The sequence below is a fragment of the Ascidiella aspersa genome, chromosome 6, assembly GCF_963924565.1.
Source record: "Ascidiella aspersa chromosome 6, kaAscAspe10.2, whole genome shotgun sequence".
Lineage (NCBI taxonomy): Eukaryota > Metazoa > Chordata > Ascidiacea > Phlebobranchia > Ascidiidae > Ascidiella > Ascidiella aspersa.
The window spans coordinates 2,635,530-2,659,738 of NC_139452.1; the positions used below are offsets into that span (position 1 = coordinate 2,635,530).

Here is a 24,209-nt window from a genome sequence, read left to right on the forward strand (position 1 = left end):
TAAACATTTCGGTTTGTTTTCACACAAAGTAAAATAGTTCATTTAACAAAGTAAAATAGCCAGTAAAACGCAAATAGGACAATAAGTTTAAAGAAACCACGCAGGCAAACTAAATTTCTTCAAAAAGTCAACAAAATTGCTAAATTATTTAACGTTTTTCATATCGTACTTCATCCACCATAGACAAGAGTTTAAAAATAAAAATAAAAATGATTTTTTAATTTTAAAAGGAGGCAAACGTTTCAAACTATTTTTAAAGTTCATTTTGGGAAGATATCAGCAAAAAAAAATTGTAAATGGACAAAAAATAAACCGCGCCGATTACTGACAATCTGATTTCCAGCGTTCCAGCAAAATGAGAAAAAAGCTCCCAGAAATAAGAAAATCTAAATCCCAGTTAAGAATAGCTGGAGGTACAACAAAAAACGGGATTAATGTTATTCCTCAGTGTCCCAGCAAACTTAATACCTTTTTCAAGAAAAAAAAAATTATTTCAAAAAATTAGTCAAACACTTCAAAATATGTTGTAAAATTACTTTTGGGAGCCTTCGGCATTCGGTTAAACCTGTAGCCCCAGAAGATAGTAGTTAAAAATATATGGATATTATGGTCTCAATAAACCGCACCGATTACATACAATCTTTTTAAGCGTTCCAACAAAATGAGAAATAAGCTTCCAGACTCAGAAAACCTGGACCCTGTGATTTTCTCGATCGCTGACCACGATATCGCAGTTGCTCAGTAGGGAAACCCCCTCGATACCCTTCATTTGGCCGGGGGCCGGACCCCAGGAACCGAAACCACAGATGTAGGTTCCATCGCTCGAATAAACCTGTGGAAATAAGTAATAGAATAAGGTAAAGCGTCAACATAGACTGGTTAGGTTTTTTAGTTATTACTATGGGGCGATAGTTTTTTTACTTAAAAACTAGAATTTTGACCTATAAAATTAATATTTTGACCTAGTATATTATCGAAATAAGGAATGGGATAATTCAAAAATCCATACCGAGAAAGACAGCAAACCTTGTTCAAAACATTTGTTCAAATTAAAGATACACAACTATTTATGGCAAATCTAAAGTTCGAGCTGAACCTAATGCGATACAAAACGACTTACTAATTTTTTTTTTAATTTTGTTCTTCTTATGTGGCATTATAGCTTAATGTATATACGTTCACTTTGAAAACGACGAATTTTTAGCAAAAATGCGAAAAAGCAAAAAAATAAAAATTTGCGAAAATGCAGATTTCTAGATTTATTTTCACAACGACTGAAACACACCTGCACCCGATTGTTCCCGCTGTCCCCCACAACGACGTTGCCATGGCGATCGACCGCCACCCCCCTCGGGTACTTGAGCATTCCCTCTGCTGACCCCTCGCGGCCAAACTTAAGCAGGAATCGGCCGTATTTGTCGAAAACCTGGATCCTGTGGTTTCCGCTGTCACTCACCACCACCTGAGTGCATAATAATTGTCAAGGAAAAATCAATTTTTGTTTGATAAAACTCAAATTTCATAAAACAAATGTGATTGAAAACTTAATTTCACTTATAATCACTATCGTTTCAAATTTAGGATACTATTCCTGTCCAAAATGTAAGTTTTCCACGTTAGTTTACAATTTGTATGAGAATGGCGTTTAGTTACTACCACTTGTTAACCTTTTATTTTTGACATATACTTTAAGATAAAACAGCTGCCCTGGATCACAAATCATGGCTGGAATCCCAATATTTATTTTGCTATCTGATAGGCACCGATACCACCCTAGTATCGGACGAGTACCGATACTACCACGTGGCACCTGTATCGGCCTCGATCCGATATTATCGGACATCCCTTGTTAATATGCGTTTGAAACTAACATAAAAAAATACACGGTTTGTGATTTAACACATTTTTTTCACTTTGAAACGTTAACTTTATACATTTTTATGGGAACCCTGGTTTAGCTATGTTAAAATAGATTTGCTACGGTACCTTGTTGTCTGTGGTAACGGCGATGTAGTGTGGGCTGTCGAATTGTGAATCACAAGAACCTATTCGACCGAATTTGCGGATGAACTGGCCGTCCAATGTGAACACCTAAGTAGAGCAGTTATTAATTACCTTGAGTTATTTTTACCGCATGGTACAACGCAAAGCGATGATAGTGGTTACTTTACATTAACCGTTTGTTAAGGCAGAAAAACCCTAAGTTATATAAACTGAAAACTGTAAAACTACATTTAATAAAGCAGGTAAATAGTGACAAAGAGATATTAACTCAATAAAAAATAAGCCAAATCTAAAATAGCAGCATATATGAAGATTTAAATTGACCTTGAAATAACAGCATTTAAATTATTTTTTGATCTCTGATCCCTGGTTAAGAACCGCTATTTAAGATGTTGTAAAGCAAGCGCTCTTTACCTGTATTCTGTGGTTGTCCTTGTCGCAAACGTACACAAAACCCATGTTGTCGGTTGTGACTCCCCAGGGGTAGCTAAGTTCACCCTCACCTGGAAATAACACGTTAAAGACAATAAATAAAAAATTAAAACTAGACATGTCCGATAATATCGGATCGGAGCCGATGCCCGATACCAAGTGTTAGTATCGCTACCCGTCCGATACTACGCGGTATCGGTGGCAATAATAAGAATTTAAGCCATTATATGATTTCAATTTTATATGTTATGCTTATTTTAGCAAAGTAATGACGTCATTTGGTATCGGTCCGCGTCGCGATACTTTTTGTCCAAATATCGGTTATCGGAAATAAATGCATAGTTTCAAGCAACCTTATTTAGGATGAGGCACCACCAAAAGGGCGCCTACTATCATTAAACCTATTCATAAGATCATCAACTTTAAGCTCTAGGTATATTGTAACAGCACACACTTGCTGCTTAACACTAAAACATTCCATATTCATTTAGTAGTGGATCGGCACCGATCCCATCCTAGTATCACGATACCACGCTAATATCAGACAAGTACCGATAGTACGACTTGGGACATAACTTCAAGTCAATTTGAAAGAACTTAAGTCCAAGTCAAGTCATTTGGAATAAATTTCAAGGCAAGTCTTTGTCAAAAAATAGAAGTAAACTAGTCTGATTATAACTCAACTGAAAAATAACGAAAAACGCAAAATATAAATAGTTTGACTACAGAACTTAATATAAATAACCCAATTTATAATGAAATAATGCTTAATAAAAACACTTCATTTCAAATCAAGTCATTATGTCCAAATAACTTAGTCAAGTCATTTTAAAACAGTGACTTAAGTGCACTTCAGTCAGGCCATTTTAAAACACTGACTTAAGTGCACTTCAGTCAGGTCATTTTAAAACACTGACTTAAGTGCACTTTAGCCAAGTCATTGACTTAGGTCATTACTACACTGGTACTGGGTATTGGGTCTGATCCGATATTATCGGTCAACCCAACTTGCTGCTCAGCTCTCACCTGTTCCTTCCTGGCCAAACATTCGAATAAACCTTCCAAGGCTGTCAAATATTTGGATACGGTGGTTGTACCGGTCACTGGTGATTATCCAGCCCTGGACAAAGTTAAACAAACTTGTAATGTGATGATCATTCGAAATAAAATGTTTAACCAAGGTACGGGGATTGATATGGATTTAATTTATCTTCCTTTTTTAGTTTTTTTTTGCATTGTAAAAAAGTGTGACGTAAAAAAGTGTGTATCAGTCAACTTAAACAAATAACGAAAGAGAAAAACTTCCAGCGTTTACGGTCGACCAAACAAAAGACGAAAAACGGCGTTTTGCGCTCGATTTTGGCTTCGCATTAGATGAAGACGCGTGACCCAATTACTTAAAGAGCACGCCGCTTCGAACAGTTTGTTAAACCATGACAAAATCGAACAAAAAACGATAATATCACTTATAAAAAGGGGTAAGAACTCCAGCCCCCCTGGATACGCCACTGGGGGCAATGGATAATGTATAATATTTTAACCTTCATAAGTCTCCGATACAATTACTATTATTGCATTAATTACTGTATATTAAATGCTAAAAAGTTGCAAATTATATGTTTTTATCGGTCAGAAATGATTCCACATAGGTAATCAGTAATCACACATACCGTCTTTATTCAAGAAATCAGAAGACAAAAAATAATTAAAAATACGTTTCTTTAATACTTAATACTCTTACGTGTTTTTTCAAACGACATCAAGTTTTAAACAGTACAAAAATGCTTTGGGTTATAACAGTGTTCTCAAACTTTTTGAGCGCGACCAGAATCTGAGTTTTATGAGCATCTCACGACCCAAGCCTCAAATATCAAAAAATGTACTTTTTCTGATATGCAATAGAAAAAGACACAGACAACCAGATGTAGTACACAGTTCTATGAAACAATGATTGATTACAAATAAATTATTGATTTGTTTTAGTGTGATTGGTGAAACTGAAATTTTTCCTTTATAATATCAGCGTGGCTTGTTATGGTGACTAAAAGCTTTCTTAGCAGCTACTATAGCTGGCTGCCATCAAAACGTTCATAAAACCACTTATGATGCAATAATCCAGGTTACAGATTTGAAGCCACGTGAAAAGCTTATGGTGCAATAACTAAGTTATGACTGAATAGAAAATACTTGAAAAATGAAATGAAAAAAGTTCGTTTGCGCAGGATTGAATCACCATAGAGCGACCCATTTTTTGACCCTGCGCGACCCATGTTTGGGTCGAGACCCATACTTTGAGAACCACTGGGTTATAATAACTGATGTACTGAACTTCAAACCGCGTAAATATTACTTTCTATTTACAGTAGCAAATATTTTAGTTTCCATGATATTAGTAAACTGAACTTTAAATCAAGTTTATAATGAAATATTGCGAAAAGTGTACTAACCTGTGACGTCACGTGGATTCCAGACACACAATCGAACTGACTTTCGTCTGTCCCGTAACCTCCAAACGTTTTGATGGGATCTCCGTTTGAATCAAACACCTTTACAAAACGGTAAATCTATGTAGACTAAAGAGTATATAGTAGGCCTAACTATTTGTAGCTAGCTTTTATTGTAACTTATTCAAAGAGAAAGCCACCATGAATGTTTTAATTAACATAGGACAAGACTTTTTGTGTTTTTTTGCGTGAAGCACGTTTTACAATGGCCTAACAATACATTTACCACCTCTACGACTATTACTTAAAAAGAGGTATTTTATGCTAAAAATACTTTTACAGTTAATATCGAGATGGCTTTATAGATAAAGTAGAGTGAGTCGATTTTTACGCTTATAAAATTTATAAAAAGGATTATGGCGATATTTTAAACTTTTTTAAAAGGGTAGTACATCCACATATAGTGAAACTATAGCCTTATTTATATTAGATATAAACTGTCGAAGTCTTGAGAGTTAAATTCAATATACTGTCATTGTGTTATTTGTGTGTGTTTTACACATTTTACTTGATTACAAAGCCTACGAAAAAACTACAATAAAATTAAAAATGGTTGGTTTGTTTAAAATATAGTGATTTGCAGTAAGGCATAAAAAAGTGTGCTTCGGAATTCCCAAGGGTAAGTCGTTTATTTATTGTATCAAGACGAGTTGTGGTTAAGATCCCCATATACACAAAACAAACAACAAACAAGATGTTAGCTTCTTGAAACAACTGTAGTCAGGCGTGTGTGATACAAAAGGATCCACCACGAAATACGTGACGACAAGATAACACAAGAATCACAAAGGAAGCGTGTTGAAACAATCCTTATCTCAACAGACCGTGAAACACATCAAAGTTCTAACAACACGCCCAACAGTATCCAGTGGCCCAATCCAAGCATATCCCGTTACATGTAAACACACACATAAGTGTTGACTAAATTTAAGTATGAGAACAATACGCATTGGTTGGATTATAAATTAATGAATCATTACATGTGGCCTAGATTGGAAGATAGAAACTATTCAAAGCACATATTTGATTAGAACAAGATTTTCTCAAAACTGAATGCTTTTTTTATATTTTTGTAGTCAAATCAGCCTAAACTGTATTGGATGGAGCAAAATGTGGTATGATATTTCAAAGATTTGCCTTTCTGGGAAAGGAAAGTATACCACCCGTAGAGTTAATTACATTTTTTTAGCAACTAAAACAATACTAAATCATTGATTGACATGTTTTTCTTTTGATAAAACCTTTTGAACACAATACGCCTTTATTAAACTATACCAATGATACACTACTAGGTGAGGTTGGATTTCAGGTAATTTAGATATAAGACCATACTATAAGTGACAAAATCAAAATAGGTAAAACTAAAATCGCCCAACTACAACCCCCAGCTATTTTCTCAAGATTCAATCGAAATTTTCACAAATGCTACCTACTTCTGTATGGGCTTTGATGTTCATTCTACAAAGTCATAGGGCTTATACTAACTATAAAAGATCAAAAAGACCCCATACAATACAGCCAAGAATAACTCACGGCAAACAGAAAGGTTAACTATAGCTAAAAGTTAGCAGTAACAAAAGCAATTGTCTTACAAAAGTAAAGGTGGTCCTAATAATTCATAAAAGCCTTATTATAAAGTTATAAGCGTACGTTTTGGCAAGTGGCTTCGAAAACGTGCCACTATATCATCAAAAAAAGATAAAACTTTGTGATTGCGGCCCTTGAGAAGATTGAAGTGCAACGATCAAAAGGTTAGTTGGACTGTAGTCCTGGGTTTGCGCAGCTAACAAAACAAGGCCACGAGTCTAGAATCGCTTAAGTGAGCTTGCGGTTTTGCTCAAAAGCGGGTTGTCTGTGCAGATGCTTTCCTATATACAGGTCAACTAATTATTTTTTGAGGGGCATTTTGCTAACATTTTAGTGCTTTTGCTTCCGTATTTTAAACTGTTTTTGTATATAAACGGAAACATAAACCCAGTAAATCACATATACCCACCTTACACATGAACCTAGAAACTAAAACGAACCCTACGATTCGCACGAATCCCGCAATTAGCACGATCCTTTTAACTCACATGAACCCTGTAAATATATGAACCCGTAACTCATATGAGCCCTAAAAATCACATAAACCACATTTCTCATATGAACCCTTTAATATGTTAATCATATGAACCCTCTAAATCACGGCAACCGTTACTGCACTTAAACACTGTAAATCATATGAACCCGTAATTTATATGAACTCCATGAATCACATGAACCGTTAACTCACGTGAACCCTGTGATTGCTGCTGTCTGCCACCACGACGTGATCTTGTGAAGATGAAGCCAGACCACGAGGCCAACTCAAACACCCAACGTCGCTCCCTTTAGTTCCGAACCACCTAATAAAATAGTTTAATACTTATATTAACAACATGTTTGGTGGTTTGGATATGAGGATTTACACCGGCCTTTCTTAACCTGGGGTACATTTTGTTTAGCTTTTGGGGTAATTTTACCTCAGGGGGTATATTTCCTCGTTTTAGGGGGTAAATGAGCTATCCATCAAAATATCCACATCAGCTGACGAGACAGAAAAAGTGTGCCAGCTGTAGGTAATTGGTAGCCTACTTTTCTAGCTCAAATTAACTGCTTATTTAAAGCTAGCCTTTAAGTCTATTGATTGTTTATCGTCTATTGTTGGTATCATTATGATTCGCTAGTTGATACTTTTTTTTTAGTTTATTGGAAACATCCTTATCTCTTAGTTACTGTATTGTCGTTGCCAAAAAGCAAGGGTAAGCGTCGCATTAAATATGTCTGATGTAGCCTAATTAAATAGCACCATTTTATATATTTGGGGTAAATCTGATATTCATCTTTGTTAAACGGGTAAAACATACAAAAAGGTTAAGAATTTAGACTGTATGTAGACCGTATGTACAATTTACTGTTGACTAATATAAAAATCTAGTTTGCCAAGCAGATTTGTTGTGTATTACCAACCCCTGTTTTATGGTAGTTTATTTAAATACCATTTATATACTGCACATTTTATGTTCTTATCTAAGAAAAAGTGTTACTGAAACACCAAAAAAGCATGTCATATTTAAAAAAAAATTGGGAATCATTGAAGTTGATTTTAATCGTCATTAGCTTAAAATTAAAATTGGTGCCACTGGTAAAAAAATAAAATAAAGAAACACTTTAAGAAATGAATTATCAACAAAACGCCACACACTCCATACGTCCTTACCTCTTCACAGGTCCCTTGGAGCGATATAACCACAAGGTTCCACGTACACTTGCGTATGACGTCACATGGCTGGAATCAACGGAACGTGACGTTTCACTTGGGTCCCTGGCGTAGCGGGGTGAGGGTCCGTTGTAAGAACGACGATTGGGGTGCCTTCTGGGGTGTGGGTTGGGTTGTAAGGACATTCCTGGGTTATTAATAAGGATTTTGCTTCATTATGATTTCTTAATATACAGTAGTTAACGAGAATACCCAGTGTTGTAATAAATTAAGTCAATGAAATGACTTAACTTAAGTGCACTTAAGTCACTGTTTTCAAATGGCTTGACTTGACTTAAGTCTGTTTGGCAAAATGTTATGCTTGACTTAAGTATTTTGAGCAGGGTTGAAATAATTGTTTTGCATTTTTGTTTTTGCATTTTTTACTAAAATTAGGTCATTTATCTTAATTTTTACTTATAAAACTATTTACTTGCTATAACTTGCGTTCAAGTTATTTTTCTTGAAATGTTGCTCATAATTTTACATCTTTGTCAATTAATGTTCAACTTCTATGACAAGGACTTGACAAGGAATTCTCTTGGAATTGACTTCCTCTGACTATAACTGGGATTTGACTCGAACTGACTTATTATTTGTTATTTACTCAAAAATGACTTGACTTGACTGGTGGTTATTTTTTTAAATGACTTGTTTACAACACTGGAATGAAGCACACTCACCAAATATGGGTAAGTCGGAGAGGGGGTGGGGTGAGTTGGAGCCCAGTGACCCTCGGGCGCTGAAGCTATCGTTTGAGGGAGAGGTCGAAGTGGCCCTGGAACCGCTCACGGGGGAGAGGGAGAAGAATGAGGGGACGTAGGACTCCACCAAGTCTGCAAAAGATGAGCTGAGTAATTTCAGAGGAAATTTTGTGGTTAAGGGCGAGTTAGTTGGTTGCAGCAAGTTTGAGCGTTGAAATAATGTGTTTGAGATTAAGTATTGAGTTTAAAAGTCAAATTGTGTTTTTTTAAATAGATTGGATGATTACGCTTGTTGGTTTTGACGTCAATGTAGGAAAAACATTCGTATAGTCGCATACATTTTGTACAAACAAAACAACTAGGAATGTCTGATAAAAAAAGAAGAAAGTGGTACCCAGCCCCCGAGAGTAAACACTAAGTAGGACTCGTCGCGTTAGTCCGATTTGCGATCCAATGCGCCATGAACGCAAACTTTATGAAAAACTACAGCATGATTAACAACTATAGAAGTAAGTATATTTCTTAACACTTTTTTTATGAAATAATGTGAAATAACGCCTTTCAATGTTTTGATTTGGGGGTTGTTTGCGAATAGGAATGCCGTCATTTGTTATCGGATTGTATCGCCATTCTTTTAGTTTAAAATTTAGTCATCGCAATAAAGTATTAAGTATCCGACATTCCCTAAACCAGGGGTTCTCAACCTTTTTTCTTTCGTGGCCTTTTTTTCGTTGCACAAACATTCTCTGGCCCAATAAATTTTTATAAAAGGACAAAATATAAAAAAGGTTTAGAATGAAAATAGCGGAGCATATATTAATACAGATTATTTATTCAACCATGTATTAGTGAGGTTTGCTTCTGAACAATAAGTTTACATTCCTTCTCGATTCCTCCCCAAGCCACTATTCCTGTTAAATTAAGTATAGTGACACAAATGAAAATTAATTCTTCAATAAAACTAGCTGTTTTAAATTCGTCTGGGGCCCACCTTAAAAGTGAGCCATGGCCCACTGGTTGAAAATCGCTGCCCTAAACGAATCCGTATACGTACAGCCGCAAATACAAAAACAAGCATAGTAGAAAAAGTCCCCCAAAAGACTGTAAATGCCTACACAATAATCAATTTATACGGCATGTTACAAACCTGGTCTTCTCCTGGGTTGGTGAGGCGCTTGTAATGCTCTGTGAATCTCAGCGTTGTTTATCTCAGGGTCGGAACCGAGTGTAAATGAAAGACGTGAAGGAATGTTGACTGTAACCTCACCAAAAACACCCACAGAAGTCAGCAGAGACTTTTCACCCTCGTTGTGGAACTGGGGGTTAAATATTCGTGGTATATCAAGGTAAAAAGTCATGTTCGCCATACATTTTTTCTAAACAAACCTCAGTGGGACGGACAAAGGGTGAAAAGTTCTTATAAATGTTAATGAATTTTTAGCCACAATATTGTGGGATTACGAAATAATCCCTAATTATTTTCAAAAGGTATGGAATTGCCCAAAATTGTCGCAAGGGTTTGTTGCCATAATTGAATAAATGGTAAAACAAACTACAAATGTGAATAAAGAAAATAAACCCAGCGATAGAATTTTTACTTAATTTTTTTCTTCCTATGCTGTATCAAGTATTTTAATGCCACAATTGGCTTAGATACGAAAGGTAATCATTGCGCGCTTGGAAAATTAAAACGCGACGCAAAGTTTGAGAACATCAGGTCTATTAAAAAAACTTTTCAAAATAGTATTTAAAAAGAAAAAATCCAGAAAATCGAGTAGTAGATATGCATCTACTAACTTCATATTTTTAGTACCAGTATTTGAGCTTCAATATAGTTTGTAATGTTGTTAAAGTTGGTAAATTAATTAGTCCGATTATACAACAAAACCCCAACATATTGCAAGTAAAATGTTTCACGAGCAAAAATTGAGATAAATAGCCCAATTTAAAAAGAAATCTCTATTTAAAAAAATGCTTTAAGCCAAGTAATTGACTTCCATACAACACTTCCATATGGTTCGTGATATTGTTAAAGCAGAGTTTTACCTTAACGTTGTGAGCAATCTTGTCTTCGACATTAGTTGAAATGAGCTTCAAGTTTCTCATGTGCTCCTGACATTGCATCGTGAGCTGGGATATTTCGCTGGCAGATATTGTACGATCCCCGGGCCTAGAGCAAGATTTACTCAAAAAACGTCGCATATTACGCAGGGCATTCGCGTTTGGTCTTGGTGGCCATTATAAACCACAAATATCCAAAGGCATCCATATAAATATGTAAAGATAACTATATCGGATTAAAAAAAAGAATTCATTGTTAGCTGTAACAAGTGTACAGAATTTAATGTTAGCTGTAACAAGCGTTATTTTATATAACAAACTTCGCCTTTTCAAATTATTTTTATAGCTTTGTGGAAAAGTTAATGGGATTCTATATGACGTCACAAGAAGGCTCAAGTACCCTGCTGTTATCGGCCGAACTTAAGGGCAAATATAAAACTAAAATTGAGTAAAAAAGGTGCAAAAACTTTTTTCATTTAAACTACTTTGTTTAAAAAAATATATAACATATTTTAATTAAACATTCAATTTTCAGTTAGGCTTTCATGGAGCCCGAAAAACAAGTCTAAAGACAAAAATTTTACCAACCCTTCCTGTTAAACATTTAATCACAGGTTCTCAAAGCTACAAAATTTGACGAGCACCATCAGTTAAACACCAAGTGCTTAAGTGTTTTAAGACAGTAAACAATGTAGTCCGGGTTTTGCAAAAAAGTTAGGTTATAATGCGGTCTACTTGGATTTTTAAGCACTTGGACAAAACATAAATTAAGCCCCAAGTTTTGATAATACTTTTTTTAACTTAAGTAGTCCTTTTAAGTATGTTCTATAGATTTTTTTTATGTAGTTAATAACAAGGAATATTATTGCTTGCTAAGGAAGGGGACAATCCAAATAAAATATTAAGGGCAGTTTTCTTACTTTTTTGACTCTAAGAACAATTTGCACTTCATTTCAGCGATATCACAATGGCTGTGAACATAAGCCATCTCCATTTCTATATTTTCCTGTTCTTGACGAAGTTGACTGAAAACAAAGAAGTTTGATTACATGAAGTAAAAATTCAAGTAGAATAAAGATACACCGGACTATGTACAACACAGAGTCGTTATAGCAATGTTTTTAACCAGGAAATATATTTTTTATAATTTAAAATGGAAGATTTTGAAAAATGACGTGTCAATTGAAGAATGAGAATTTGTTGCTCTAAAACACGACAGGCCTATATCAGTGTGTTTTAACTAGGAAAAATGCATTTTCATTATCTACAAATACTTTTTTTAACTGAACATTAGGCTTGCTTAACTCAAAGTGGATCTTGAAATTGATTATTAATTTAGAAATGGTAGAAGAAAGCATGTATACTTTGTATAGCTAACTTGTTTTTCTAAACAAGCCAAAAGAAATGAAAAGGCATTACAATTAGGGATGTGTTATCGATACAGGGTTGCCAAAAATTGTATTGCTCATCATTTTTTTAATATAATTTGAAAACAAAAGAGTATAAATGCAATGTTCAACAAAAAACAAAGAGATGAGAAAATGTTTTTTAAAGCACACTATTCAACTCATAACAAAAACTGCACATAAAATAAGTTAAAACAAAAAAAACGTTTTTTCAAAGACAAGTATGGAAATCAAATCAAAGCAAACCAAAGACGTTGTGGATAAAGTCAACAGAAAGAAGGTATAAAAGCACAGCGGTAGTGTATTTAGCAGTGTGTGATCAGGTTAAGCCATTCCTTTTGTTGAACAGGTGACAGAGCTATAAATAAAGTAAACATTCTCCAAAACCAACTTACTGTGATTCAGCCGCAATAAATGAATCGATTTGTTCGTGCAAACTTTGCCGTCTGCTCTGTAATTTGCTCACACATCTTTCAATCACCTAAAACCCAAAAATAAATGGGCAGAGTTTTACTGTTGGAGAATTTATACAGCAAATGACTGATATTTAAAAACAATTTAAACAGCAATTTTAGGTTATTGTAAATTAGTTAATTGTCAATTTTCAATTATTACAAAAACACATTATAAACAAAAAAATTGCACTTTCTTAAATACATTGCAAAGAATAAAATGAAATGCTTTAATGTATGTATATAGACAACTTTATTCATGTTGTAAGTTAAAAAAAATTACCTGAATTCAAATGAGGCCATTTTTATTAAATAAAATCTGACTACCCAAGTCAGAAATAGTTTTAGGCATTATACGAATATGTAACTAAACTTGTTAATAGCCATAAACCATTAAACCAAAGTAGTTAAGTTGGCTACCTGATCCACTTCAGCCTTCACTGCATTTGCTGATGTGGCAGATTTCGATTGCTTTTCTTCAAGATCAGTGATCATTTCAGAAACTTTAGGTAAAATTCTTTTTAACTAAAAAAGAGCCATAAACAGCATTTGTTAGTTCAATAGATTAAAAAAAGTTATAAATAACTATGACAAAAATGCCCTCTCTTAAACCGGTAATGCAAAGTTTTTTTTTTAAATAAGGTAATTAAATTTCATTTTAAACTATTTTAAATAGAAAATAAAACATACCTGGTTTATAGAACGTGATAGAGATTGCATTAACTGTTGAGAGTGTACATTTTGGCAAGATTCACATAATTTCTTTTCACAATGGCAGCACTTCTTGGGGTTACAGGACTCTTTTAAACATTCCTACAAAAAATGCACATCTTACAAAATAACAATTTCATGGCGGTAACAAAATGAAACCTTACAAAAAATTGACAAATTTAGTTTATATCAATAGCTAAAATCGAGGTTCTAAAAATGCATAAGTTAATATGTAAACTGTTGCTAACAGGCACATTCACAATTATCAAAAACAGCTTCTCTGGTAATTATAATTGTCAATCAAGGTTTCATTATTATTTTAGGTTAATATATTTTAACATATCATGCATAATAACAATTAAATTATATCTCTCTAACCTTGTAAGATAACTTACTTGACAAACTACAACTTGTATTTGTTTTGAAGGCAGCTCAAGAAGGGATGATATGGTAAGGTTGTTTGGCAAACCTGAAAGCCCCTGTCTCGGTAGTTTGTGCGTACACCGACATTGAGGGCAACGAATACTGAACAAAACATTATTCATTGATTTGTTTAGGGGGGGGGGGGGGGGGGGATACAGGAAAAAAAAAAACTTTTTTTTATTTACAAGTTTTTATCTTGTTAAATTAAAACTTAAATTCATTGTCAGCTCGATTCGAACACAGGCGGAGCTCAACAGATTTTAAGTTTTTCACCTATAAATCGGCCATGACAACTTATGATAACAAAAAACAAACAAAAACAAAGTCTGTTTTTGAAACGTTTTTCGAATTAAAGAATTGCCTTGGTGTTAGATATTAAAACTAAACAGTAATTTTGAATTTATAAAAGGACCAAATTAAATTTAAGGCAAATTAGATAAAATTGCAAGTAAAAAATTGAACATTATAGCGGCAAAATGCATTTTATTTTTTGGCAACTTTAAAATCTTGTTATCGTCTTAAGAAGAAATACCTCTTATCCACAACCAGTTTTTGCAGACATGGGGCAATGCAAAAAGTATGTTGACATGGCAGGATTTTTGGCTTTTTGTAGCGGTCCAAACAAACTGGACATGTCAGTAGTTCTTCAAGCTGCTTTTCCATTAAAACTATTATATTTATAACAAACACTGAAAGAAAAACTATTAACAAAAGCTCAATACTTTAATTAAATAGTACCAGAAGTTTAAGGTGGAGATTTTATTACAATACATGACATAGATACTTGGTAAAACTATCTTTAACTAAATATGTTTGAATGTAGATGCATAAAAAAAAAGTAGGCCACACTAAACTGAAAGTGGCAAAACAATAGTTTTATTTAAAAGGGGTTTCAATTTCACAGCTGTGTCTCATTAGAACTTTAAATACAAGACCAGAGGATATATTATAAAAATAATAATTATAAAATATGAGTTATTTCTAATCAATTTGCAAATAAGTTCTGTAAAACTGTATCTACCTAAAAATCACAACGTCTTATTCCTGTCTGCATTCTGCACATCTGATATTTTTTCCAAAGCAATTTGTGTGCACACCTGAATAGGTATATTGCACGTACTTGATAGGTATATTGCACGTAATTCTGCACATCTGATATTTTTTCCAAAGCAATTTGTGTGCACACCTGAATAGGTATATTGCACGTACTTGAACTTAGAAAAAACATTTTTAGCCTACTTAAAAAAAATATAAACTGTGGTAAGATTCTCAATTTAAGGTGTGCAAAAAACATGATTGCACACCTTAAAATTTGGTGCTGCACACCCGATATACGGAATGCAGACTTGTTTTTTATCTTATCCACTAAACGTTTAAAACCTAAATTTAACTTGAAAAAAAAGTCTACACGGCAATTTTCGTGTACATCGACACTGGTTCTTACTATCAAGTACAAATTCTGCGTTTTATAGCAATACCTGTACAACCCTTAACTAAATAAACACACAATCTAGCCAACTTTTAATTTTTCCTATACATTTATAAATTTTAGCTTCGGGTTCTTACCTACAATGTTTCACGCTTGACTGAACGCAAACGATAAATAATTCATGACGTGTAAGATGTCTATGACTATATGTCTAAACAAGATAAACAATAATGGCTGACAAATAACTTTGACATTTTCGGTTGTCCAAGAAAATAGCATAAATACATGACACTGGTGTAGAATCCCACCACACGTTAAAAAACTGCTCAGTGCAAATTTTCTTATTTCTAGGCTTTTTGTTTTTTAACTTGTTGTACGGCTGCTTGAATAGTTGAAGACTACAGGCGTAACAATCCACTCCCAAGGTATTCAATTATGACGTGTCCTTGTTTTGCTTTTGTTTGTTACTTAGTTTGTTTTAGGTGAAGAACTATAGTAAGCTAATGATTGGCTTTTAAACCGACTACATCGCTCATTTACATTGCCAAGTTTGAAGTTGCTGGTAAGAATTTTGTTATTTTTTGGTGTAATTAAGTTTTTAACTATTCTTACACAGCAGCCATTTTGTTGCCAACACTCGGAGTAATTTTCGGCGCTCTTTCACTATTGTACGTGAAAAGTTATGCAAAAAAAATAAATAATAATACCGCTTACCACAACGCATATTGTTTGGGTTAGGGTGCGGGTTAGCGTTTGGGTGAGGGTGGGGCAAGTAATATTTTGTTTATTATTATTAATACCTTGACCCACCCTCAACCAAATGCTAACCCGCACCCTAACCCAATCAATATGCGTTGTGGTAAGCGGCATTTGAAGAAAGTTTTTTTTATTAATTTTTACGTACAATAGTGAAAGAGCGCCTAATTTTCAACTGCTGTTCAAAAATCTTGACGTTATTACCAAATGGGCCAACATAGCAAGTGAACTTTTACAGTCATTTTTATTTACAGCCTTGTTTAATATTTAAATTACAAAAGTTTTCAAAACGATTAAGGTGACTTCAGTAAGGCAGAGCGTTTAAAAGATCACTACATTTCCAGATTTTGTGATGACAATTGCTTGCCTTTGTTTCTTTGCTCCCGATATTCAGCAAACACTCCAAAAAGCAAAAATCGTTGGGAATTTGTTGTAGGTCGTATTTCCTAGAACACTTACAATAGCAAAGAGTTGCAAATAGTAGAAAGCCGATTTGAATGTATATCTTTTCGCGTACACAAATGCTGGTGCTCCAAGCAAACTGGATTGCGGAACCGCAAAAGAACCAAAACGACCACAGAGAGTAAGCTGTGTGCTGGTCGTTGGGAAAGTAGGCGGCATATAAGTCTTTAAAAAAATCAACAAGAATACCGATAAAAAATACATGTTAATGTTTAACTGCAGGGTTGACATTTTGCAAGTGCTTGTTAGCCAATAGTGGTACATTTCTCTTCGAGCGAGAGTTAATAGACACCCACTAGCCTAACTGGGCTTTGGGCGTACATGTAAAGGTTTGATAATGACAAAGTGACCCAACAAAAAAACAACAACGGTGGATGCACAGAAAGTGAGACGATTATTGAATAATTTAGATCAGTGTTTCCCAACCTTTTTTACACTAGTGCTCCCTTGGGCTCCATATTATTTCATATCACCCCCGTCATCTTGCTTTACAGTAGTTATATTAATCGTTGTCTAACATCATATTGTCTTCACTTTCGTTTCTATAAGCTGTCAGTCATATTTTAGGGTGTCTAACATACATTCACTATAGCCTAGGTATTTATAGATACATTATTTCACCAGGTTATGTCATTACCAGGAAAAATTCAACTTTCTGCACCAAGAAAAAAAATGGTCAAAAAGTATTGAACTCGTTGTCAAAGAGGCGGCGGGCCGTAAGTTGGCGACCCCTGCTTTAAATGTACAAACATTTTGCCGCGTATAAAACGGTGAAACGCAACAGCAACCAACAACTTTACATAAAAAAGCCAATTATTACGTAACAATGGTCGAGAAACTACTACAAGTTGACAGTACGGAAGTTGCCATATAAGGGTAAAAGTTACCTCCAGTGCTGTTTGTTACAATTTTTTATGTGAACTTTTTATAAAATTTTGCCATAGGTTCTTTCATGTAACGCCCCCACGTGCGTTCAGCGCCCCCCAAATGAGAAAAAGACCAAAAACGCCCCTTCTAACTCGCCAACGCCCACAAGGGGGTTACCGCCCACGTTGGGAACCTCTGATTTAGATCAATTAATGAACACTGAATTTAGGCCAACGCTAAAATACTAACCTGTTGAAGTGACGTTCCAAATCGAATCGACCACTCCAAATAAAGCAAAGAAGCAATAAACCATCCAAGTGCTGCCTGCAGTCGGCGCCCAGGTCAAAATTAAAGTGTAGTTTGTGAGGCACAGAAGGGCGGCGAACATCTGGGGTTTGATTCGCCCAAAACTTGATATCAGTTTGCCCGTTAGGAGGCCACCTAGACCAACTACCAGGTTGTACAAGGCAGCGCATAGTCCAACCTGCGAAACACGATTGTACAGCTTAAAGTTATTTTCAATTTACTATAATTTCTTTCCTAACGACAGATAGGTTACATCAGCAACAAACAGTTAACCAGCTGTGAACCAAAACTGACGCTATGCATTTATATGACATACTGGATCTGCAATGTCTATTAAAAACAATACCTGCGGAATCAGTAGCAAATTCTTTAACTGTATTTAAATTGCAGAAGGTAGATTATAAGACAGTATAAAAATAGTCTTTTTCATTGTGACCCAGTGAAAATGGAAACCTTGCTGCTATAACAAAGGAATAATGCAACATTGCCTTAATAACCTTGTCTACTCCAAGAAGGCAAGATGCAAAAGCTCTGGAAAGCTCGGAATACGCAAAACTTGGTTGTAAGCCGCTTAAGATGGTCAAGGGTGTGATGAGTAACTGACGAGGTTTGATCATTTGGCGAAATGTAGATTTGGAGGTTTTATAAAACACCCGCATAATGCGAAAAACGTTCGGCGCCGAATTTTCTTTCTGAAAAGTTAATGGAGAGCATACGATGGAGCATATTGCAAATTTATTGAAAAACATAACTCATAATTTTTTCTGGGTTGATAACCGTTTTTGTATTGTTCAAAAACTAAAAACAAGTGGCACTGTAAACAAATTGTATTTTTAAGCTTTCGAACAACCGTGCTTTACCGGATCAGACTCTTAATTTTTTATCATTAGATACCTACTGTAAAATACTTACTGTTGTCCTTTGATCAGCTTCAGTCACTTCGTCACAAGAAGGGGTTACAAATTGAATCACAGTGTTTTCCGTGAACGAAATTACGCTCAGGGATCGAGATTCTAGACCAAAAAGAAAAAAACAATTAAAACTGAACCAACGCGGTAATAAACTTGTCATACTATTTTACAGTTTAACCTTTGTCGGATATTTGAAAGTATTTTTAAATGACAACCTTTATGTGCAAAATAAGAAGATATCTCCTCGCCCTATAGGTCAACCTAAACAAATAAACAACAAAAGACGACAATGACTCAAAAAGGAAGCCAATGTTATTTAGGAATTTTTTATTTAAAGTTCATAAAATTACACCTGGATTACTGCATAAGGTCAAAATACCTGCATTTATGAGCTACATTTTTCGCTTTAATTTAACTGATTAATAAAAAGTACCCTTGAAACCGCAAGTAACGCACCTTCTGGAACGTCGTGGCTGATCTGGAATGGTTGCATTAGTTTAGATGCCAATATATGGGATCTTACTTTTTCGTGGACGCGCCTTTGCTTCTAAACTTCGATCAACTTTTTTAGAACAAATCCATGATCAATAGCGCCACCTAGCATCAGAGCCACGATGACGCCGATAACGATGTAAGTGGTGCGCGGGTCAGGGGCGTACTGGTCGATGTTCAGGGCGGTAAGGTTCGAATCCTGGCAGTCGTTGATACCGCAGACGCGCAGTAAACGCTGCGACCGAGTGTCGTTGAGCCCCACGCTTGCATCAGGGGCTTTCCCGGCGTACAGGATTGCATAGTTGGTAAGGCTACACAAAACCTGGAAATACAAAATTAGTTCATTTGTCACAGCAAAATAATCTAGCAAAGCTAGCAATTCAGGTCAGACACATTAACCAGATCTTAATATATATATATATATCTTTTAAGATCTGATTAATGTGTCTGACCTGAATTGCTAGCTTTGCTAGATTATTTTGCTGTTACTGATCAGGAATTAAGGTCGACATTTATCTTGCAAGGGTCAAGGTGATTTCTATTATTCACATATTCAGTGCAACATTAGTTCATTTGTAAGCCTTATTAATTGTCCTCAAATAAACAACTAGTCGAATTAACTGTTTACCGCGACCATTTCGTAAGCGAACCATTGACAGCCCAAGAACTTTGCTTGGTAGAAATCTCGATGTTTATTTTGCAATTGGGAGTAACATCTTGCGAAGTGAACGCTGAAAAGTAACATCAGAGGCAGCATCATTGCTTCACCTGCGCCAGCTATATAGCTGCCGGAATCATTGTGTAAAACTCTGAAACAAGAAATCTTTTATACAAGGCTGTTACACTTGTTTTTTTGTTTTTTTCGCAACCTATATCTTTGTAATGGTACCAGTGTTGTAAGCAAGTTATTTTAAATTCGCAGTCAAGTCATTTGTGAAATAACTTAGGCTAAGTTCAAGTCATGTCTTTTTGAATAAATAACGAGTCAAGTCACAATTATAGCAGGAAACTCTAAGTAAAGCCTTGTCAAACTAAATGAAATGATAAACCATAACGCACTTAAGTTAAGTCATCGACTTAAGTTATTACAACACTGACTCACAAAACAAAGCAAGGTGGCGTGAAATTAAAAAAGGCGTGAAATTAAAATGTAAAGCCTGAAATTAAAATGTAAATACAAACTTGGATAGAAGTTAGCGAGGACATAAGCGAGATATCCAAGGTGACAAGCCACAATCGCAGTTTTCGCCCCAAATTCTTGTATAACAACTGGAGTTCCAATTACTGTAAATATTCCACTCGCAGCATAAACAGTGGCAGAGGCAGCAAGACCTGCAATACAATACATCGAAACTTATTTGGGGTTCGGAATATATTTTTTTAGAATTAAACGGTTTTATTTTTAACCGGTTAACAAACTATTGAATATTGTTATGTTTGAGTAACCATAACTAGATAATTTTTTTATTATTGAGCAATATTTAAGAAGCTTAATTTGGACACGTCTCATAATTAGAAATGTATTTTGAGAGATCAATTCGGTTCCAAAGTCCACCCTAAAAACACTATGTATACCTAGAATATTGTGTAATAATGTTGCGATCATTCGTTTAATAAACTTTCAAGTTTAAAACAATAGTGTTTATATGAAACAAGGTGTCTATACTTACTTTCACTACGGTACTTTTGAATGATGTTTTATTGTACGCATATCTAGAAGATGGCAGCCGGACTTTTAAACTTTGAATTTATTGGATTAGATTTAGCGTGCTTAGACAAATGCTTAGCTATAGTTCAAAAACTAGCAAAAGTTTGTTGTTCAACACTAGCAAGCAGTTTGACCTGGAGCGCGTGTTACGTCACAGTCGGCCCGGCAGTGGCGTGATCGTATCTATTTTCACGCTGTTTGTGAGCTATTAATAGGGAGGTCCAACAATATCGGATCGGAGCCGAAACCCGATGTCAAGTTGTAGTAGGCTATCGGCATTGTTCAATACTAGGGGGCTATCGGTGCCGATCTGATGCCTAATCAACAAATTTAAGACATGATTTGCGATTCAAAGCAGCGATTTTTACCTTGATAGGTAATTATTTTAAATATAGTAGGCTTTCCTTTTTTTCTTTTTTTTTGCTTTCCATTTATTGTACGAGCGTTCAGTGTCAATCACCCTGACGAAGGCGGCTTGTAAAGGTTCCGAAACGTTGGTTAACAATTACAATTACCAGAGGAGCTGTTTTTGATTTATATAGTAGGCTAGGTTAAAAACTGGAGGTCAACTAAACTTCTTCACGCTAAATCAAATTTTAACATAATAACCTTCGAAAATTAGCTTAGAACGTTTCTATTTCATAATTTTGCTTGAGTGTAGTAACAACGTCCTATGGTATAAAATATCGGAACACAATGTCGTATCGGCCATCCCTAGTTATCGACAATACAAGCAAACAAGCATCGTTATGTAATGAAATCACAAACTGTAAGGTATCCTGGTATTTGGCATTTTCCTGATTTTGCCGTTGCCGCAATTTTTACCAGTTTAGTATAATAGAGAGATACTTTCTGATCCAGCGCTAAATGATAGTACTGATACTGTAGAGTTGTTTCTATGTAATACTGTATTGTATAGAATAGTGTTGTGCGACTTTTATGACGTGTTTGCCTGTATATAAGCGCAAGTCTCACTATACCCGAGTGGTTTCCAACGGGGCGCTATTTGTAACGCTCAAGTGTGACAAAAGATATTTTAAATTCTTCTTGATTCCAATTTTCGCTCTATTGGTAAGCTTCATACTACACTTTTTTGTGTACGATAAAAGTTCCAATATTTAAAAAGGTTTTATCAACCTTGTTGCACAGTCAAGGGGCTATTTCAAAATCGTTTATTGTAACGTTACAGTTAAGCAGTCAGCAAAAAAACGAAGCAAGCCAAAAAAGGTTCCATAACACTGGTATACGCCGAGATGTTTTACGTTTGAACCTGCATTAATTTTAAATACTACAGATACTTACCGACACCGCTTTCAATATGAAAGCTTGACTGGAAAAAAAGCAAACTGGAATACGATCCATAGGTGACTGCTACACCCAGAATAAATGCAAAGTACTGGATTAAGATCCTTCGCTTCTCTGATTCTGTCTTTGCACTCATTGGTGTGGCTTATTTTTGATTAGATAGACAAGGCAGATAAGAGAAATTTACCTCCTAGAATTTATAAACCATAGAATGTTATTTGCTAAACTATCACTCTACGGTACTCGACATTATTCGACAAATGTATCGTCCTCTCATAAACGATATTATTACGGCAAAATTCCCAATAATGGAAATAGGATTTCTAAAATGTTTCCAGTTTTAGGACCAATTTTGAAACAAAGCAGTCTATTTAAATCTTAACTGTGTACCTCCCTTAACTGTTTCCACTTGCAAATTTTGATTTATAAAAGTAGGATAAAGAGCTTTCGCAATGTTCAAAATAAAGCCTACTTCTGTATAGGCTTTGATATTCATTCTACGTCTAACTACAACCGCCAGACATTATCTTAAGATTTATTCGAAATGTTCAAAAAATGCTACGTACTTCTGTATGGGTTTTGATATTCATTCTACGTCTAACTACAACCGCCAGACATTATCTTAAGATTTATTCGAAATGTTCAAAAAATGCTACGTACTTCTGTATAGGCTTTGATATTCATTCTACGTCTAACTACAACCTCCAGGCATTATGCTCCAAAAAATTACAACTGTTGCTTCGCCGTGTCTTGTATATTACGCTTTGTGTATTAGGCACCGGTTACTTTTACTTGCATATTAGGCACCTGTACTTTGTGTTTGAACCTAGCCTTCAGACTAATTGCTAACCTGTTTTTTTCACGCCTCGCGTTTCACGGTTTAGTTCATTGCCCACATCTTGAGAAATTGGTGGCGTGTAAAGTTGACAAAATACACGAACTGTCAGCAGTCGGTTTTTGACAGGACACTTTTTACGCTTTGTGGGCTCTGCAGGTTAGAAGGGGATGCGGCGTTGTTTTGCACAATTTGTGCAAGAATGTGCACGCTAAAGTTTGCAAAAAATGTGCGCACATTTTAAAATGATTTTATGCTTTTCACAATGTGCGCACATTTTGAATTATCGTTAGAGCTACAGCATTTTCACGTGCACATTTTTGTGCACATTGTGCAAAAAATGTTCGCATCCCCGTCTCCTGCAGGTAGCCAACGATAAACAATTAAACCGCACTTGCTTCTTTAAATGTTTTCTTGTTTTAAAATGCCTAATCATATTGACTGGACACTTATAATAATGTAGAATTTTGTTTTCAAACTAGCTTAGATTCTTAATGAAAAAACGTGTTTATTGATTGTTGAGGAAAAAATATGTATGACCACTTCTGGAAACCGCCTTTCGAGAATGAATTGACAGTTTAATTTGTTTAAGGTTTAACTCAGTGGTTCTTAAACTGTGACTCATTTTCAAAGGTATTGATTGCGTTTTGTGTCTTAACTTAATCGCTGTACCAAAATGGAAACAGGTATTATTATCCCATGACATATGCATATAAGTTCGTTTAAATTCTAATCGCTGACTATGTCGCAATAAACTTTTCCAAAGACCTTCCAAGAAAAAAAGTTAGAGAGGTTAATGACATTAAGGAAAAAAAGGTTAAGAACCACTGATATTTAATGCTTTAAACAAACCAGCAGTTTCAGTTTCAAATTAGATAACAAATAAAATTACAACAAACAAACAGTTCCCACATACAATTAGAACTATAGTGTTAGCAGTAAATCGCTAAAACTCGGCAAATTGCACAGTTAAAAATATCGAGAAGAGTTGAGTTCGTGTACCGCTTATGGGGTATGTGGATTACTTTCGGAGAGTTCATGATTCAGGGTTTTGCAATTTTTTTTGACACCGGGCTGCTTGAGAAACAGAAAATGTCTTGCAGGCGGTGTCAAAAAAGGGGACTTCGAATACACATAATACAACGTATGGTTTATTAGAAA

General features: G+C 35.0%; 1 protein-coding gene and 1 pseudogene across 1 annotated transcript; both read right to left on the minus strand.

Moving 5' to 3' along the window:
* Window positions 1-238: 238 nt before the first annotated feature.
* LOC146139145 (uncharacterized) lies at window positions 239-14,640 on the minus strand. The gene is made up of 17 exons (XM_083391506.1): window positions 14,510-14,640; window positions 13,950-14,079; window positions 13,534-13,656; window positions 13,264-13,368; window positions 12,787-12,872; window positions 11,906-12,010; window positions 10,971-11,094; window positions 10,072-10,240; window positions 8,904-9,056; window positions 8,182-8,368; window positions 7,216-7,327; window positions 4,884-4,982; window positions 3,463-3,556; window positions 2,419-2,507; window positions 1,987-2,091; window positions 1,286-1,462; window positions 239-832 (listed from the first exon to the last, which is right to left on the minus strand). Exons 1-17 carry the CDS (start codon window positions 14,638-14,640, stop codon window positions 683-685), a joined length of 2,139 nt encoding a protein of 712 aa, XP_083247632.1. The 3' UTR covers window positions 239-682.
* A 375-nt stretch (window positions 14,641-15,015) lies between these two features.
* Window positions 15,016-22,386, minus strand: LOC146139146 (protein unc-93 homolog A-like; annotated as a pseudogene).
* Window positions 22,387-24,209: the final 1,823 nt, after the last annotated feature.